This window comes from Herpailurus yagouaroundi, unplaced genomic scaffold, assembly GCF_014898765.1.
Source record: "Herpailurus yagouaroundi ecotype Mexico unplaced genomic scaffold, PumYag 160, whole genome shotgun sequence".
Classification (NCBI taxonomy): Eukaryota; Metazoa; Chordata; class Mammalia; order Carnivora; family Felidae; genus Herpailurus; species Herpailurus yagouaroundi.
In genome coordinates this window covers 53,473,583-53,493,191 of record NW_024412401.1, presented here as the reverse complement: position 1 = coordinate 53,493,191, position 19,609 = coordinate 53,473,583, and the positions used below count along the sequence as shown (strand labels likewise).

General features: G+C 46.7%; 1 protein-coding gene across 5 annotated transcripts in view; it reads left to right on the top strand.

Annotated features, from left to right (window-relative positions):
• Positions 1-19,609, top strand: part of MED27 (mediator complex subunit 27) — a 248,821-nt gene that overhangs the window by 54,383 nt on the left and 174,829 nt on the right. For all 5 annotated transcript variants that reach the window (XM_040482698.1, XM_040482702.1, XM_040482699.1 and 2 more), the window contains exon 3: positions 11,095-11,225. In XM_040482698.1, coding sequence (XP_040338632.1) covers positions 11,095-11,225 — 131 coding nt within the window. The remainder of the gene's footprint in view (positions 1-11,094; positions 11,226-19,609) is intronic.

Genomic DNA, 19,609 nt, shown 5'->3' with positions numbered 1-19,609 from the left:
TGGATGGATGTGGTTGGTGATAGATGTGTTGTTAACATTCCTCCTTGGACATTCCCAGCTGTGTGCTGCTGATCCCTAGTTTGGTTGCCGGGTTTGTTCTGCACTGCAGAATTTGGAAAGTTTGCGTAGGGCTTCAAACATCACGAGAGGAAGTAACTTGCAAATCAGAGCAGGGGCTCCACTCTCTTGTGGTCCAGCCGTCCCCGTATCCTCCCCCTCCTCGGATCCACCCAGAAATAGGCCTGTGTTTTGCTGGTCCATCTCCTCTAAGGTTTTTTTTTTTTTTTTTTTGTCGGAAACAAGGCCTTCCGGTTACTGGCCCAGTCACCCTTGATACTTAGTCTAATTGTTAATGGCTCAACAAGCTCAGCCTGTTGCTAATACTCACAGTTAACCTCTATGGAGTGTGTATTTTGTGCCAGTCATTTTGCTCAGCACTTTCATGGACCTAACCCCTCACTGACTTCAAGACCCTGAGTGTGGTTTTGCTTAGGGAAACCCCAGATTGCTTCTAGAGTAACCAAGCAGTATTGAGTAGCACTCCTACCCTAGTCATAGAAGAGAAAGGTGAGGGGCTCCGGGAAGTTGAATAACTCACTCACGGTCACACAGGGCCTGTGACTTCTATCCAGACAGTCGACCACAAGCCTACATTCTCCATTAGATCAACAGTAGTAGAAATCATGCCTGGGTCACGTTGATCAGTAGAAAACTCACTCTGACCTGTTGTTCATTTTAAACCAAAAACATACCCTCTGTTACTAGGTATGATTTTGGGTTTTTTTTTTTTTATTCCAAAAGAAAAGAAACCCTAGCCCTATATTTACCACAGGAAAATCCTAACACTTAGGCTGACATCTGTTTTGCTTTTGTTTTATACTTCTCATACTTTTATGGACTTGTAGACGGTCACAGCCAGAACTTAAACCAAGAGAAAACCTTCAACAGTCCTGTAAGAAGAAAACAAGGCCTGGGAGTCTGGAGAGAGACTTTGATCTTCCAGTCCTGAATACTTTGTGGCTTGCGTCAGAAATACTCTGTAACTCGAGTGCTTAAGGCGTCAAGGGTGACTGGGCATTTAGGTTGTGTGTAGATTAAAAAGAACAATTTCCACACTGTGTTAGTAGGAGTCTCCCAGCTAATCCTAATCCTCTGTATTGCTTTTCTCTTTCTTTCTTTCCTTTCTTTTCTTTCTCTTACAGTGTTTCCACAGGCCTTACGCAGTTGTCCTCGATTTTTTTTTTTCAACCTTTTTTTTTTTTTTTTTTAATTTATTTTTGGGACAGAGAGAGACAGAGCATGAACGGGCGAGGGGCAGAGAGAGAGGGAGACACAGAATCGGAAACAGGCTCCAGGCTCCGAGCCATCAGCCCAGAGCCTGACGCGGGGCTCGAACTCCCGGACCGCGAGATCGTGACCTGGCTGAAGTCGGACGCTTAACCGACTGCGCCACCCAGGCGCCCCGTGTCCTCGATTTTATTGAGGGTTTTATTCTGAGTCAGCCGAGAGCCACGGCCAGTGTGATGAATTGTACAAGAATTGAGTTGGGGTTCCTTCTCAATGTAGCTACTCATTCAGAACAGCCTGTAGGGTGCATTGTTCTCTTTTCATTACCATTACCGTTTTATGATCTGACATGTGTAGGGAGACAGTTTTTGATTAAAACATGGGTTCTGATCAGTTTTGTGAAAATTCAGTCATTCTGGCATTGTTGGAAGAGGCGAATTTCTGGGTGTAGTCACATCTGGTCATCACAAGATCAGCTCTGTCTTTGTCCGCGGCATGCTGGGCACTGTGTTTAAGGCTTTTGCGTACATCCTATCTAATTCCTACAGCTGTTCTCCACCTCCTCCACTCCTGCTCTCTCTCTTTTTTTTAAAATCTTGCTTATTTATTTATTTATTTATTTATTTATTTATTGAGCATGTGCATGTGCGTGAACAGGGGAGGGGCAGAGACAGAGAGAGAGAGAGAGGGAAAGAGAGGATCCCCAAGCAGGCTCCACACTGTCAGCACAGAGCCCGATGCAGGGCTTGAACTCATGAACTGTGCAAGATCCTGATCTTAGCCGAAACCAAGAGTTGGACGCTTAACTGACTGAGCCACCCAGGGGCCCCTCTCCTCCTGCTCTTTTCACTTTGTCGGACATTTGTAGTTCTGGATCTTAAAGTCCACGATCACATGGCTCCCTGATTCCCCTTCTCCTTCCTGGTTTTCTCTGCACTACCTTTCCTTCTTCCCCACCTCTTCCTACTTCATATCCTAAGTAAGCCAGGGGTGGAGGGAGGTCAGACCAGATCCCTGACTGACAGCCTGTTGCCTCCCCGGCTGACAGTCGGCTTCTGGAAGGAAGTGGGAGAAGCTGATGGGGGCCGCGTGTGATGGAAAGGAACATGGTGCTGGGAGCTGAAATGAGCACTTGTTCACACTGGCAGATGGTAGAGTGAAGCTCCAACCAAACCTGAATGAACTGGAAGGTGCGTTGGAATCATTTTTATTGCCCAGAAGAGAAGCTGATAATACTCTAATCAAAATTTCATGTTTATTGTGATGATCATTTAAAGAAATCATCTTTACTGGTTTCTTGACTGAAATCTATTTAGTGATAACTGGGCAGATGATGAAGACTTGGCATTCACAGTCTAGATTTGGGGTACACAGGGGTCCAGTGGTTTTCATTTTATTCGTTTCTCAGTTGATCTCCCCCATCCAACCTTTTAGAGGAGGGGCCAGGTAAAGAAAAACCCCGGGATAGATGCGTTGTGTGGGAATATTCAGCTGTTCCCCCATGCCTCCCCTGTGAAGGTTTGGGAAGAGTAGCAAACAAGGTCTTTTGGCATGTCCGTAAGCATCCCGCGCCCATCAGGCCCCTAGTGCTCTCGGTTTCTGCTCACACGGGAGGTGGACACCATGGAGAGCCTCTTACGCACCCCTCAGTAACTGCTTCGGTCGGAGACTTTTAGTGACTAGGAAGATGTTTGCACCTCATAAGTATATTTAAATTTCACCAACGTTGATTTTTATATTCGGAAGTCAGGTTCAGAACTGCATTTTCTTTCTTTCTTTTTTTTTTTTTTAATTTTTTTTTCAACGTTTATTTATTTTTGGGACAGAGAGAGACAGAGCATGAACAGGGGAGGGGCAGAGAGAGAGGGAGACACAGAATCGGAAACAGGGTCCAGGCTCTGAGCCATCAGCCCAGAGCCCGACGCGGGGCTCGAACTCACGGACCGCGAGATCGTGACCTGGCTGAAGTCGATGCTTAACCGACTGCGCCACCCAGGCGCCCCCAGAACTGCATTTTCTTAAGAGAAATATTTATAACATCCTAGAATTTTAATGTTAGAAGGGGCCTTAGACATAAGCCTAGCCTCCTTTTTTAGACTTTCGTTGTAGGCCTTTTGTGTGCATTTAGAGATGAGTGTTCAGCATTTCTGGTGGAAGCATAGAATTCTGGGACGTGTCACTCTTCCCTCCACCTCCTTTCTTTGGTCATAACAGAGGAAGTCAAGCACACGTTCTGTTTTTGTTGAGTATATAGTGTGTAAAGGGGTAATTGTTCCGGGCTGGTTCAAGCTTAGTTGGAGACAAGGACGTGATGACCCTTCTGCCATGGACGTTTTCCTCTAACAGGATCACAGGGAACGGGATGCCACCATGTTGTCCCTCTTCAGAGGGAATGTCCTCTCATTGTCACCGTGCTTTTATAATCTGTTAGGATTCTCTCGTTGGGACCTTGTCACATTTTGCCTTAATCGGAATTCTATTTCTGTCTGCATTTTAAGTGATGATCTTCCTTTATGACCCTGTGTGTTGCTCTCTAGGACTACCCTGGCTGGATAGGTTGAGGGCCTGGTCTGAGGTTTGAGGGGAGTAAATAATGGAGACAGAGAAACGCAGATCCTGGTGTACCCTTGTCTGTTGTCTTTCCTTCGTTGCTTTCTTTTGTCTTTTTACTCTCTTCCTTTACCCGTAGTCCCCACGGTGGTGGTTTCCTCCATTTTTAGCCACATTGACTGTTTGCTTCGTTGGTGAGTCTGCTCAGATGGATGAGTGAGATCTCTTCCAGCTGATTGGCATCTCTGAAGTGTGATAACACGCATACAGCTGTAGTGTAAACAGGAGAAGTTGTGGAGAAAGGCCTATTAATAAACGTGTGAGTTCTGGGATGAACTAGAGGCCATTGTAGACGGCCCTGAACATTACAGAGGTTTCAGAAAGTAAAAGCCTGCTCCTCATCCTCTTTATCTGCTTCTTTGACAGTTTGTGAAGTTTGGACATTTGAGGGTTGGTGTGCAGGAAAAACGAAACCCACATGGCATTTAGCATGTAAATGATGCCACAGTCGGGCCCGAGCACAGCTCTGACTCGGGTCCTGCTGTCCTGGTAATTGAAAGGCCTGAAACCCAGCTTCCCAGTGGGGAACAAATAGGCAAATAAATTGGAGGCTTCCTTCTTATGGTTTATTGATGCTGTTTTGACCAAGTAAAAAGATCATTTACCCATAAACGCTCAAATCTAAGGTTGTTTCCTTTTCTTTTTTCTTTCTTTCTTTCTTTCTTTTTTTCTTTCTTTCTTTCTTTCTTTTCTTTCTTTTTTTTTTTTTTTTTTTTTTTTGATATTGGCTATTTGAAAGAAGCGTTAGGAGATAAAAGGAGGAAAGAAGCTAATACCATGATCTAACGTTTAGATAAAACCCCAAGCAAAACAATTAGGTTTATAGTATTTTTCTGTCGCTGTTTTCCTTGGCACAGATAATAACAGTCAGGCTTGCTTGTTTCTCTCCTTAGAGTTATGTTCAAAAGAAGAATCAGAGCATTATCGTAATACATGTTTTTTTTTTTCTCATTAGCTGGAAACAAAATATATTTCAATAATGAGGGGCAAAGGTCTTGCAACTCAAAGTAGCAATGAAGTGTGCCTGGTGTTGCACAAATATTGGTTCTGGTTTAATGCTTGAGGGGAAATGGGTGCAGGCTGAGAATCTCAGATTAGCCCCTGCCGCACCCTGCCACATAACGCGCATTCCGGCAGTGTGGGGTGTAACTTGATCCACGTGTTCTGTTCCCGAGGTCAGGGCTGTGAGCTTTGGCGTGTTCTCTGGTGTCCTGGAAGGACTTTCAACATACTCATGCCAACCAGTGCTGGCTGTTCTGGCCAGTGATCTGCAGGGGAAGTGACACTGCGTGGCTAATATCCCTGCTTATTGCCGTCACGATGTGTTACACACCTTCTCAAAGAGAACCCCCAGGTTAAAACAGATGATCCGTGTGGATTCTCCTGGACAGTAAGAGAACGTATAAAAATCTATTCGGCCGTAGCACAATTGCCCCATCACAGAAGAATAGCAGAGATGCCAGGAAGGTTAAATGTGTTATTGCCGAGGGTAGAATCTAGATTTTTGGACAATACTGAGGTTTCTTGATTCCTTTTCTCCAAGGTTTTAGCCATGAATGATACTAAAACCTTAAAATGGTAGAATTTAGCACTTCCCCAAACTCCCCACTTGAGACATGACTGGAGTGTGTCGAAGGGAAGAAAGACCACGTGGCATGTCAGTGCGTGAAAGGGTCGGCATGAGGGGGGCAAACCAGCCAGCAGACCCCAGTGATGCTAGCTAACACCAGGCTCCCCGAGCACAGTCTCATTCCCGGTCTGGGAAGAGTCACTGTGCCCTCCTGCTGAAGCAGAGGGGACACATGTCAGGTCTTCCAGTTAGAAAGCTGCAGCGCACTTAGCGCCACCGGAAAAAGACATCGGAGGGGAATCCTGACTGGCCTGCCTCCCCCTCAGCATCGTGTGACCTTGGGCCAGTGACTTCTCTAAGCCCGAGTCTCCTTTCCCGCACAATGGGGATGGAGGGGAGTAGAGGCTGGCGTCTCCGAGGCCCTTCTCTGACATTAGAATTCTGTGATTTGAAGTAATCTGAGTACAGTCCCTGTAAGATGCCTTTTCCTGAACTCAAGCCTGAAGAGGAGTTTAGATACACCCCCCCCCCCACTTTTGGCAGTCAGTAGAGGAGGAAGGAAGGGGTTCCTTGTGGCTCTGCCGTGGCAGTGAGCACCTGCAGAGCAGTGTGTTTGCTTCTGTAAGTGGCCAGCCTTAAGGGGACTGTCTGATGGCACCATTCTGCTCCCTAGATTGGCTGCAGTGACAAGGCCAGGCCAGGCCATAGCAGTTTCTCTAATCTGCTAATCCACTTACCACCTGACAAATTCATTAGCTTCTCCTGTATGCAGTGCACTATCCTGGATACACTTTGCGAATACAGAGTAATCAGTACCAAGGTTTGCACCCTCAAGAAATGTCTCCCCTGGTGGCCAGCTTCGCTTCACTCCTGGACCAGGAAATAACACAGGCTGCCTCTCCAGGCTGCCCAGTCTCAGTGCTCAGAGAAGGGAAACTGGCCTTGAGGGCTTGGGGGAGGAGATGGGGGGGCTCCCTAGCCTCTTGATCTCTTCCTCTCCTCCTGTGGGCCCTTGTCTAAGCCAGCCAGAATTTAACTTAGTTCTTACTCCTTACCCAAAGGGTTTAGTTACCGAAGTGCCAGGGTGGCTTCCTAGCGGTCTTAGAAACTTACATGTAATTATACATGAAGTGATTTTTAAAGATAACGTGAACTACGCCCTAAGGTTAGGAGAAGTTTTTTTTTTTTTTCCACCCGCCCCCCCCCCCCCCCAATCCCACAAAAGAAGCCTTTGGTGAATCTTTGAAAAGGAAATCATGATTTTCACAGTGGGGAGAATCCAACCTTGGTTGACCTGGCTGATAAATTTTGAGAATTTTGAATGTCAGGTTTTCTTAAAGTGGGATTCAGGCCATATGGCATAGGTAGGATAATGCTGGGAATGATAGATGCTGCACCATGGACCCCAGGGAGGTTTTAGCAGACATTTCAGTCTTTAAGTACTAGGCCTAATTGAATGCCACTGGCTTAATTAGTATATTGAATGTGATAGACGTGATGGCTTTGCTTCTGTTTTCTCCTCAAACTTCTGTCCATTGCAAAACTTATCCTTTATCTGTTTTGGAGCAGATAGAAACATTGAGAACAATGTGGAGGACAGTGAGCCACGTGGAGAGCCAACCAAAGGAGATCATTGCTCATCTGGTTTTCTGAACCCAAGATTTAAGTCAGAAACTTTGCGTTGGAATCCTGGTTTCTATAATTTAATAATAGTTCCTCTCAGTATGTGTTGTTGTTTGTAATTTGAAACATATTCAAGCTAATTGAATTTAGGCATCAGTAGTTTAGACTTGCTTAAAAGCAGGTTCTGTAAAGAATGAGGCTATCCGGGAGAAAAGGGTTGTTGAGTTTGAGGCATGAAATTGGGGGCGACATTGCCTCACCACCGTAGGGTGAAGCCAGATGCCCAGGTAACTGCTTTAGGAAGCCAGAGGAATGATACTCCAGTGCTAGAGGAGAAGATGTGATGCCTGTTTTGTCGAGAGGGAAGGGAGGGAGGTGTGTGACATCACACAGCTCTTGTTAGTAGCAGGGTCCAGTGGCGCATGCTTAAAGGGGACGCGATTACAGAGGCTGTCGGTCTGCACCTTAGGGTTTACAAGGACCTTATCTGACAACACTCGGCATTGTTGCCTGATCAGTATCACTAAGAAGACAGCGTTACCTTAAAGAAAATATCCAGGAGGTCAAAGTTTTCCTGATTCCAAGAGGTGTTCTCCCCAGCTCATTACGAGTTGTTGAAATTTCCCCAGGTTTAGAGGTAATTAGTAGACATAATTGATTCGAAAGGGCTTTAGGTTGAGAACCTACCGAAAAGTCCGAGGTCGGTCATGGAAAACAGGAAGTTGACGGTAGCTGCAAAATTGCAACTGAGAGAAATGTTCTCCCAATTCAAACAAGCCTTGAAAAAGCTGTTAACCACAGAGTGGCAATTTACCAGTAAATAAATACTGGCCACACAGACATTCCCATTCCCCACAGCCATGAGATGTGGGAGTTAAAAAGAATGGATTATTTTATTTCTCACCCTCTTTCATTTTATTCTTGCTCGTTAGTGGAGAAACGATCTTGGACAGGAAAATCACATTAGAACTTTGATAAGTTGCTTTTTGAAATAGAGTTGTTTCCATGCCACAGACATTTGGAGCAAAGTATGTTTATTGAAATATATTTTTATAGAAAATATTACAGAACCTGTAATTGAAAACTTATGGCAGTATTTCGGGGAGTGATATGTTCTTAATGTTAATTTGTGGATTCGCTCTGAACTCCCTTCTGCTGTTTTAGAACCATTGGCTGAGTGAATGTTTTCCAAGAGTCTTTTCAGATCTAAACTGTGTTTCATGGAATGGAGTATTTGGTGCTTAAATAATATATAAATCCAGTTGGGCAGAATCTGCCTGTCAGTTTTATTAACTTTGACCTTTTCTCCCATTATAAAGATGGTTCGGTAAATATTTAATGGGCCCCTTATAGATCTTGCCAGTCGGAGCTGTGTTCCTGGAAACTGGGATACGTTTATATGATTAACAAATGTCGCTTAATCACTGTGAGTCAGCTTTGAAGGGCAGGTTTTGTTTTTTTGGGAAGAGGAGTCTCTGTGTGCTCTCAGAGGTGCACTGTATGTTAAGAGTGCCCAAGATGGCAGAAGGTTTAAAGGAACCCTTTAAGAGAAAGCAGCGAGCATGCATTTCTGCTGTTTTGGGGGTTTTTTGTTTGTTTGAGCAAATGATCAAAATGATGCCAGGTGGGCGAAATGACGCTGCCACTCTGCATAGTTAGCAGGACTCTGCCACTGGAAGAGTCAGCAGGGCCGGAATGGCTGAGCTTGCATGGACCCTAATAAGATACAGAGCAGAAGGAGAGCCAAAAGGAGAGACGATTCCTTGAGCCAGGAAGGGACCCCTGCCAAGCTGTCTTTCCCTTTAATTCCAAAAAGCCCCATGCATATTGCACTCATTGCAAATTCCGGTGGGGAGGATCGAAACCCAAGTAGCTGACATTTTGAAACATTGTCTTTCAAACTTGTACTGTCCCTTGCTTCCATTGATTTCCCATTTAAGAAATCTGTAGGAGAAAAACAAATTTGAGCAAAATTCATTGGTCCAAGATGAGTTGTTAGAGCCAAATTATGCCCCCCCTTTTCCACCCTGAGAAGAACTCCATTTTTATTATGAATGTGATATATCTTTGTCTTGTATTGTTCAGCCATGAGGCTCCCACAGCAAATCGACCAAGTAAATCAAGAGCCTGTTAAAAAGCAATATGGATGCTCCAAACGCAGACATTTCAGTCTTACTGGGTCACTGGATATCTTCATTTTTTATAGCCACTTTCAAGAAGCAGATCATTTCGATTGGTTTTCTTTTCTTTCACTCTCTATTTGTGTGCAGCCCGGTGGCTTTAGGTGAGGCCATTTATTTTTCTGAACGTTATTACCCTTTGCATCCAGGGCCCAGCCCCTTTGATATGGTGGTCACCACTTTCATTACCATGAACTGTAGGGTAGCTGACTCTGCAAAGGAAATCTATGCCTTGGAAGAGCATTTTGAAAAGACATTGATTCAGAGCTTCAGAGTGAATGACTATTTGTATGTTTAGTTAATTCTAAATAAATGTTTGAAAGACCTTGCTTAATTTGGGAAGGGAGGAAGAAACATATTGGATGTTATAAATGGTCTCAATCCAAATTCTTAGCTTGGCATTTTCACATTTGAATGTTTTATTTACATCTGTTCAAAATTGGGATACCTTTCAAGGATAATTTTATTATAGGGAGATTGATGACAGCTCTTACAATCTAAAACACAAAAGTATGGGATTAGAAAAGGAAGATAGCAATCATTGTCACATGTCAGATTGGATATCAGCCTCACTTGGCAGAGAGGGAGGATGATGAGTGGTATTTTAAAACAAAAGCTCCTGCTGGTGAGATTTGGGGGTGGCGGGGAGAGACTGACTACATTGGGGCACGAGGGAACTTTCTGCCGTGACGGACATTATCTGTACCGTGATGGGGGGGGGGGGAGCAGTTTCACGGGTATATACATGATCAAAACTCCTCAAACTGTACGCTTAAAATGTGTGCATTTTATTTCATGTAAATGGTAACTCAGTAAAGTGGATGTTTTTCTCCCAAGTCCTGTCTGGTTTAGAACTAGGCAGCATTTCTTCTCTTTTCCAATAGCAAAATTAAGGTCTAGAGAAGTAAAATGACGTGTCCTGAGCGGTTTGTCCAGAACAAAGCAAAGGATACAGGCCCACTTCCAGAGCCCGCTTGAAGTATTTTGCCTCCTTACCAATTGTTCCGATTGCGTGTATACAGAGTAAAATGAACTTCTCCATCCCCTTCCCTTCAGTGAGCCTGGACCCATTTGTATACTTGGCTGTGGGCTATACTCAGGAGCCTATCCTTGGGATTGACACTTGTCTCTCCACCACTGGGAACAGTGGCCCAGTGGTTCTGAAGGCTGAGGTCGACCTGTGCTGTGTTCCGTATATGTTTGTGGTAAGCCACGCTGTGCTCCCGGTTTACTCGAGCAGACTACCGAGTTACGTGGCTTTTATTGTTAGCAAGAGTTCCGAGAACTAATTTGTCTTTAAGGAATCCCTCAGGATCTTATTATAAAAAATGACATAGGCTGTAGAAAACCATTTATAGCAAGCACGTATGAATAGTAGTGAAAAAATAAAGAAGAAGGTAACAGTGACCTAGGTTCTACTACTTAGGAACATACTGTTAACGTTTAAGAGACCACCCTTTTACATGCCTCTTTGTTGACAGTGCAACCTGTATCCTAATCGACAAAATGATGCTGTAAAGTTCTTTCCATTATCTCAGCCAAGTTCCCGGCTGTTGATGGCCATTCAGATCCCTCCCAGTTTCTCATCGTTATGTAATGCTGTGCCCAGCAACCTTGACCACGTTTCCTTTCCTGTTTGTCTCGTCCCCTCACAAATACGTTCCTCGAGGCAAAATGTTAGTAGCTGTATTTGCGGTGATTTGAAATGTTCTAAGGTGGCGGGGGAGGGGGGGTGATATATCAAGTGTCGATAGTTTCACGGCCTTTGTCCTCCTTTTACCAAGTGTCGTTTTTCTCCCCTTTTCGTTCCGGGTCTTTCTGCAGTTGCAGTACCACGCGGGCCTGGCGTCTGGCCTTTTGAACCAGCAGTCGCTGAAACGTTCTGCTAACCAGATGGGGGTGTCCGCCAAGCGCAGACCAAAGGCCCAGCCCACCACGCTCGTCCTGCCACCTCAGTGAGTAAGGGGTTTGCGAAAGCTCTTCCGTCCTGGGTGAGCTCTACTTGGTGCTTGGTTTTGGCCCACGGAAAGTTATTTTTGTGAGATCGTTCCTTCTTTTGAAAAAGGGCTCCGCCGAGATTAGAAACCGAGCTTGCGGGTAACGTATCTTGTATAGATCTCAAGTGAAGCAGTCAAGACACCGTTCGTAAGTGACATATTTGGTGCGTGGTTCTTTTTTTTCCCCCCCACCTGGGATTGTAAGATGCCTTACAGCCTTTTATTTATTTCCCCGTCACGTTCCCAAAGTTGGCAGAGCCGTGCGTACGGCTGACGAGACAGCTGAGGAGCGTGTTTCGAGAAAGCTGGAGGCCACCTAGAAACCCGGGAGAGCTGGGATCAGAGTTTGTGCTGGGCTCGCCTGCCCTTTTTTAAGCGAGTAAAATACGACCCCTTCTTTTTCCTAGTAGGAGAGATGAGAGCGACTGTAAGGTTGAGAACACGTTCAGCCTTCACACAGGTGTCCACCCACATCGGGCCGCGCGGCCACCCCGTCCGGGATCCCTTGAGGGCGCCTCCCCGGGTTCCCAGTCGGTACCCTGCCCAAGTTCAACACTGGTCTACCTCCTTTGAACGGTTACTTTTACCTGTTCGTGAACTTTGTCTAAATGGAGTCCCACGACACGCAGTCTTTTGTTACCGTCTCTCTTTCACTCCACACAGCGTCTGTTGGATTCATCCAGGCTGTTTGTTCTTTTTTGTTGCTCTCTCGAATATGCCGCGGGTGATTCATCCGTTTCCCGCTTGGGTTGTTTTGTGCCAGAAACCCTAGCGGATGAAGGCCAGGCTCACCCAATGTGGAATCAGAAATGCAGACACACCAGGGGCTCCTGGCTAGCTCGTTGGTTGAGCGTCTGACTCTTGATTGCGGCTCAAGTCACGATCTCGCTGTTCATGGGCTCGAGCCCTGCATCAGGCTCTGTGCTGAGCCTGGAACCTGCTTAAGATTCTCTCTCTTTCCCTCTGCCCCTCTCCCCCTCATGCTTACACTCTCTCTGTAAAAAAAAAAAAAGAAGGAAAGAAAGAAAGAAACGTCACCACACCAATCTTTGCTGATAGCTTTTCTGTGAGCGCACACACTCCCCATAGAGAGGCGGTACTCCCAAATGGCTTGGCTTGGACTCTAGACACATTCCCTAGCCTGTCCTGCCCTCCTGTTGTACCCCCTTTTGGTTACATCCTCGGTTACAAACTACACTTGACACCTTGAACAATGCGGGGGTTACGTGACAGGCACAAAGAGCTGTATATAACTTTTGGCTCCCCCAAAGCTTAACCACTGACAGCCTGATACCGACCGGAAGCCTACGGATGACATAAACAGTCGATGAACACTGATTGTATATGTTAAACGTATTATATAGCCTCACAATAAAATAAGCTAGAGGAAAGAAATGTTATTAAGAAGATCATAAGGAAGAGAAAATACGTTCACAGTACCGTATTGGAGAAAAAGCCGCGTGTAAGCGGACTCAGGCACTTCCGACCCGGATTGTTCACGGCTCAACCATACCTTTTAAAATGTCCAGCCCTGAGCAGTGTTTCCGGGTAAGACTCGGTTGTTTGCCTTTACACAAGATCTCTTTTCTTTTCTTTTGGAGGAGCGAATATTTATCATACCTACTATCTGCCAGGCACTGTCCTAGGCTGTGGGGACCCAGTCATGAGCAACACAGATGTGGTCCCACCTTCCTGAAGCTTTTTGTTTGCTGGGGGGAAAAGGCCAAACCAAACAAAAAGCACCCCTAAACAAAGTAACAAGCTCACATAATAATTTCTGGTTAAGATTGGTGCTTAGAAAAGACGATGTAGGGTGGTAAGGGGTGGGAGCGGGGGAGATCGCTTAGATCAGGAGGTGGGGGGGGGGGGGCCCGGAGAAGGCCTCTCCGAGGAGGAAACATTTGGTGCAGAAAGGCCAGTGGAGAACTGGGAGGTCACTGGGGATGCCTCTGGGGGTCTTGTCCCTCGCTGGTGGACACTCACACCACCCCTTCTAGGATTTTAGGGTTTTCTTCACAATTTAATGTTTGCTTCCAGGATAAGATGAACGGGACCAACCATGCACAGGTGCGTGTTCCTCAGAGACTTTCAGGGATGCCAGACCGAGAGTTTTTTCCTCTTTGGCAGAAAGCTTCTTTTTAAAATTTTATTTATTTATTTTTTAACGTTTGTTTATTTTTGAGACAGAGAGAGACAGAGCATGAAGGGGGGGGGTGGTAGAGAGAGAGGGAGACACAGAATCTGAAGCAAGCTCCAGGTTCTGAGCTGTCAGCACAGAGCCCGACGTGGGGCTTGAACCCACAGACTGTGAGATCATGACCTGAGCCGAAGTCGGGCGCTCAACCGACTGAGCCACTCAGGCGTCCTGGCAGAAAGGTTCCTAAGGAACATTATCTGTTGTTCCTTGTATGTTGATTTGGTGATTCTGCCAATCTCCAACTTTCGGTCCTCTGTAGTCTAATGGGCCTTGTAACTTGTCATTTTCCCCACATGGATTGTCTACTGAGGCAAGATGTTTGGCGAGAAGTGAAAGACTTTCTAATGGTCCCATAAGACTGGAGCCAAAAAGTGTTTGTTGCCAGCTCTCTCTTGACAAAAGTCAGCTCTTAACCCATCTGTTCGCCATTTGTTAATTTGCATCGGCTTGAAACCTGTTTACAGGTGACGTGCTATTATGAGGACACTTAGAAACTATTTTCAGCACCGAGGCAATCAACAGACTCTGTTCTCATGCCAAAAAAAAAAAAAAAAAAAAAGGTGTTCACAACTGTCATTATAAATTTATAATAAATCACTCAAAATACTTAGTTTCAAAGAGAACAGTGGTTACTGTGTCCTAAGAATACAACGTTGGAATGATTTCCTATACTTAGTAGCCTGTTTCCTGTGAAAATTGACTGCCGCCTTTTCACATCATTGAGCTTTTGGGGCTCATGTTATCCTGGGTCCCTTCAGAGACCTGTCCAGTAGGCAGGATCTATATCTAAAGGACATTCAGTGACTTTTTATTGAGCGCCTACTATGTGCTACTTACTGTGTTAGAGTCAGGAATAGAAATACCAATAAGACATAGCTGCTGGACTAATTGAATTAGAAAATATTTTAAAATGAAAACATAGGCCACTAGTGATATATATATATAGAAACCAAAGGTTACCAAAAAAGGAAAACATAATAGTACTGTCACCCTGAGAAAGTTATTGTTAAGGTTTTGATGGATATTATTCTCGACTTCTGTGCATATATAATTTTTAAAAACAAGAAACAACCTCCAAAAAGGGTTGTATTGTAATGTCCCGTATCACATCTCCACACTTACTGAGCGTAGCTGTTAGACATTAGTGTGATTTTGCGGAACATAAAATTTGCATATTAATCAGCCACGTTATGGTTGTATTGGGCAGAACACTACTGATTATAACATTTTTTTTTTGTTATAAGCACGACATGACCATAAACTGACTTTGTCATTAGGGAAATCCCTTATAAAACAACACCCAAATCTTCCAGGGCTGGCTGCATTAGCTATCTATCGCTGTGTAACAAATCACCCCAAAACGTGTTAGTCTGACAGCAGTAAACATAATCTCTCACGTGTTCTGTGGATCAGGAGTCTGAGAACGGCGGACTGGGTGGTCCTGGCTCAGTCTCTCATAAGATTGCAGTCAGATGTAGGCAGGGATGCAGTCATCTGGAGGTTGGACTGAGGTTTGAAGGTCTTGTCCACGGTGGCTCCCTCACGTGGCAGGCACGGTGGTGCCGGCTGTCGACAAGAGACCTCAGTCGCCCTCCACAGGACGCTTGAGTACCCTCATGACTGCAGGTGACTTGTCCCCGAATAAGCCATCTAAGAGAACGAGAGCCAGGAGGACTTTATCCTTTTTATGACCCAGCCTCAAAGGCACAGCATCATTCCGCCCCATTCTGTTGGTTAGGAATGAATTTCTAAGTCTCATGTCTGAGGGGAGGGGACGAGGCTTTCCCTTTTGAAGGAAGGAGTGGAAAGAATCTGAGGACGTTGTTTTAAAACACACCTCAGTTGCCAATGGAGAGAATCCTTGCACAGAGGGAGGAATGGCTGAGCTACAGGAAGCCCCGTTCACTTATTTACTCAGCAAATATTTTCTCAGGGCCTATATGCATTTAGTTCTGTGCACTGTGCTGGGGATTTGGAGATGAGGAAGATAGAATTTTGGCTTTCAGGAAGCTCTGAGCAGAAAGAGAGGAACAAACAAGTAGCAGGGAATCCTGGTAATGTGTGCCAAGTCCCGAGGATATGACCCCAAAGTGCTCGAGGAGGCCACGGGCAGGGTGCTGAGAGGGACCCACGCTTCGGGGGGGCCCGGCCAGACTTCACTGAATTTCTCCGCTGCCGGCTGTAAAGGATGGAGGCTGAACTTCATTAAGAGAGCCCGATGCTTTCTCGCACAGGCTTATGGGATTCTAAGGAAAGGTTTTATGTGTCAGCAGCGGAGGGCCAGTGCTGGGCTCCGGACCCTTCCTCCTCTGGAGCTCTGTTAGTGCGGTGACCGATGGGTTTCTGCATTGGCTTGCATCGGCATCTGGATGGCAGTAAGGCTACACAAGGCCACGGGCTCGGCCTAAGTGTGCCGAGACCACAGGCACGGCAAGAACGCGGGAGGTTTGTACGGCGTGTTTGTTTTTGAAATGCGGTTGGCTTGAACAGTAGCAGTCTTTGAAGACTCAGTGTCCCCTGAGTTCCCGGAGGATTAGCGATTCGTGAGATTAATGATTCGCCTTTTTCTCCTCCTCCAAAGAAGCTGGGTGGAAGACAAAGATGTCGTTCCGTTCCGTGATGAAAGCTCTTTTGTCACGTGTCAGCGGATGAAGCGACCTCCCTCCTGTGACTCCCGAGTGCTCGCGTGAAGTCTCTTGCAGAAGGGGCATTGGCGTTGCCATAAAGGAGCCGCGTCCCCTGTTCCTGGGCAAACTCGATGGGGCTTTTGACCCTTTGTAGGATCGAGATCAGCTGGAGAGCGGCTGTCTTACTCGACTGATCTGCAAGTTGCACGTGGAGATAGCTGCGTGTGTCAGATGGAAGCGTGTTTGCGCTCGCTCAGTAGTGTCAGCGCCCTGACACGTTGTCCCGTGTGCTCTTGTGCTAACACGGTGTGTTGGTTTTAATCCATAAACCAGGCTGAATGGCCCGTGGCGCCCGGCATCGGCCTGAACACATGCTGGCTCTCAGGGCAGCGAGGCAAAAAGAACACTTACGTGTTCTTCTTTTGCACACCTAGATCTCATTTCGATTTGAGGGAAAAATCGTTTTACAGACATGTTATTTTTAAAAATACTACCTCCCATCCCCCGGAAGTCGTGGGGACAGGCAGTTTCTTTTGTGCCACGTTATCCTTCCTGGAAAGGTCCTGACTGCTAAATTTTTTAAGGGCACTTTGGGGGTGCCTGGGTGGCTCAGTCGGTTAAGCGTCCGACTCTTGATTTCAGCTCAGGTCATGATCTCACAGTTCGTGGGATCGAGTCCCGTGTTGGACTCCACACTGAGCGTGGAGCCTGCTTGGGACTCTCCCTCTCCCTCTCTCCGTCCCTTCCCGCTCTCAAAATAAGTCATAAATAAACTTGAAAAGATAAAATAAATTAAGGGCACCTTCCCTTTCACGGGCTACCTTTTCTCTAGTCACTTGGGATACACGGTCCATGCTGCCAACCGGCAACAGCCCTTCCTCTTGTCCGGTGTGTCCACCCTCCCAGCTACTCCGAGCCATGTGTCCCCTGGTCTCCTTTCTCTCCCTCGTGTCAGGATTCCCCTTTCTCCTAGTTTATTTCCGGCAGTGTGCAAACACGCTCACCCAGACCCGCCTCCCGTAGGAAGACCTGGCTCACGATCCCGCGTCTGCCAGCTCCCACCCCCACTCTCTCCTCGTGACAGCGCGACTTCTCGAAACAGTTGACTGTGCTTCTCTCCAGCTCCGCGACCAGGCCAGCACTGTTCTGATTTCTATCGCCGTACCCTAGTCTTGCCTTTTCTAGAACGCCACATAAATGGAGTCATGCAGAGCATAGTATTCTCTTTCCAGTTTCTTTTGCTCAACGTGATGGTTCGGAGACTCATTTATGTTGTATGTGTCAGTGGTTTGTTCCGTTCCATCGCAGAGTGGTGTTCCTTGGTGTTCTTTGGAGTCTGCTGGCACCATTTCCTCCACATTTTGCATCTGTTTCGATATCATCTCCTACCTTTCGGAGTGCCGGGAGCCTTCCTGCTCTGGTTCGTGGATGACCTACCCCGGGTTTGAGTAACAAAAGCAGCAGGCAGGGACAAGTGTTGCTGGAAAGAAATGCCACCAATTCAGGAGGTAGCAGGGATAATGACTCGGCACATACACCTAGGGGTTCCAGTGTTTGAACAACAGATTGCCTTCGGTAGGGCCACTAATTTGGCTGTGGGAGTTTAACTGACGGCGGCTCATTTTCCGCCACTACCTTGCACGCTAATTCCCAGGAAGATCATCGACTGGAAATTACACACGGTGCTTGTACAGATGATTGGACTCTTTCCAAGATGCGTGGTAAACGCTGCTTCTGTTCTTGAAAGGCAGAGGCTCATGTTGTCTTTTGCTTAACGTGAAACCAACAGGAATCGCAGAGAGCAAAGCAGTGGCATAAATCTGTCCTTGGCGATGGTGATGAATGAGGGCGGGAGCCTCTCGTGGTCATTGGTGTTTCAACCGAGCAAGGCCAATATCTGCCAGGACGAAGTGCAGTACACCCGGGCCCTCTTCCTGTAGCTTCCTGGCCATTACATCGTTATCTTTCCTGTTGCCGATTTTCAAGACTTTTTTTTTTTTTTTTTAACGTGTTGTTCCCCTCAGCCACACAGATATGAAACTCCAGGCTTCTGAGGTTGCTCTGCCATCCCAAAAACCTTGATGCAGATGTTTGAGTAGCAACTGTGGACGTGCTTCCTTGCAGGGACCGAATTTGCTTCTCGACTACTTGAGCTTTTGTTTTGCCTCATGAGGATCTCGGTATTTTCGTCGAGGGCAGAATTTGGTAATATGTCGATAAGTTTACGTTAAATTCCTCCACTTAGATGATGTCGGGAGCCCTTGAACGAGACTATTTCGCCTCCCTCTTTATTGGAGTTTCGTTTGCCTCCGAGCAGACCAACGGCGAATAGACCATGAGCGAGGAGCACACTGGTTCGTTGCCGTGAGCTTTAGAAAATGCAGAGTGTTGTGGCCTGAATCCCTTTCTCCTGGGGTGCTTATTCCACAGGCCGACTCTTCCTGAGTTTGGGCTGGTGAGCCGAGCAGGTGTCCTGCCTGTACCGCGTGTCCCCGAAAAGGGATAGAGAGCTTGGCGGCTGTGAGTTTCCTGAGTTTTGGAAAAGTCATCAAAACTCGAGGAGGAACTCACTAGATCCTTCTTTCCCCTACCGGCAAGTATTAAGTAACAATATTCATTAAATACCACTGAGAGGCTGTGCAATAAAGAAATAATCCTAGGCCTTGGTGGCCGTAACTCTCCGGAAGAGTTGAAATTGAGAATATAATTAAAGATTAAAACATTGTTTGCATTCTAGAACATGGAGAAATCTTTGTCTCCATTGCGGGACCATATTAATAAGGGAGAGATCAGATTCCAATAACCAGCAGCACACAGGCTCATTTATTCGCACCAGCCGTGCGTCAGCTGTCTGACTCAGGGCTGCTGTCTTTTCCCTACAAGGCTGGCGCCGTGTCCCGGAAACGGTGAGAGACACTGGCCCCTTCGCAAAAAAGTGTATCCACATCTCTTTGGGGTCCCGAGTTTGGGTAGGAACGTGCACACGGCAAGAGTTACCTGTGTGTACGGATCTTCACTTCCTTAATTCGTCATCTCCCCCCGTTTTGTCAACAAAATTATCTTCGGTCTGTTAGTTTCAGCCAGTTTTCTGTACGAAGGTGAGAAGGTTGGTAGAGACGGGCGTGCCTGCCTCTTGCGGGGGCTCGTCAATGGGGACCGGGAGAGCGGGGAGAGCACTGGGACGTGTCAGCCCATCTTGACGGTGACGGAAGGACTCCCTCGGTGTCCAGAGCTCCACGGAGCCAGCCTGCGCTCCCGGCCCCCCGAGTGGGAGCCGGGGAGGGGGGGCCCGGGGCCTCGCGCGGCTGCCTTGTAAGAGTCTCCCCTCGTGAGCGCTATTTCACTTGCTCCCCCCTGCTGTTTTGTGGCTCTTCACAGTTGTTCGGTTTCCGTCTGCCTCGAAATAGAATCAGAAGGCGTTCTGAGGCCCAGGGTGCAGACTTGTCTTCCCGGACGTCCGGTCCGCCCTCCTGCCTCGCTCTTCTTGCTCTCCAGGGTGTCTCGTGTGGGGGCTCGGA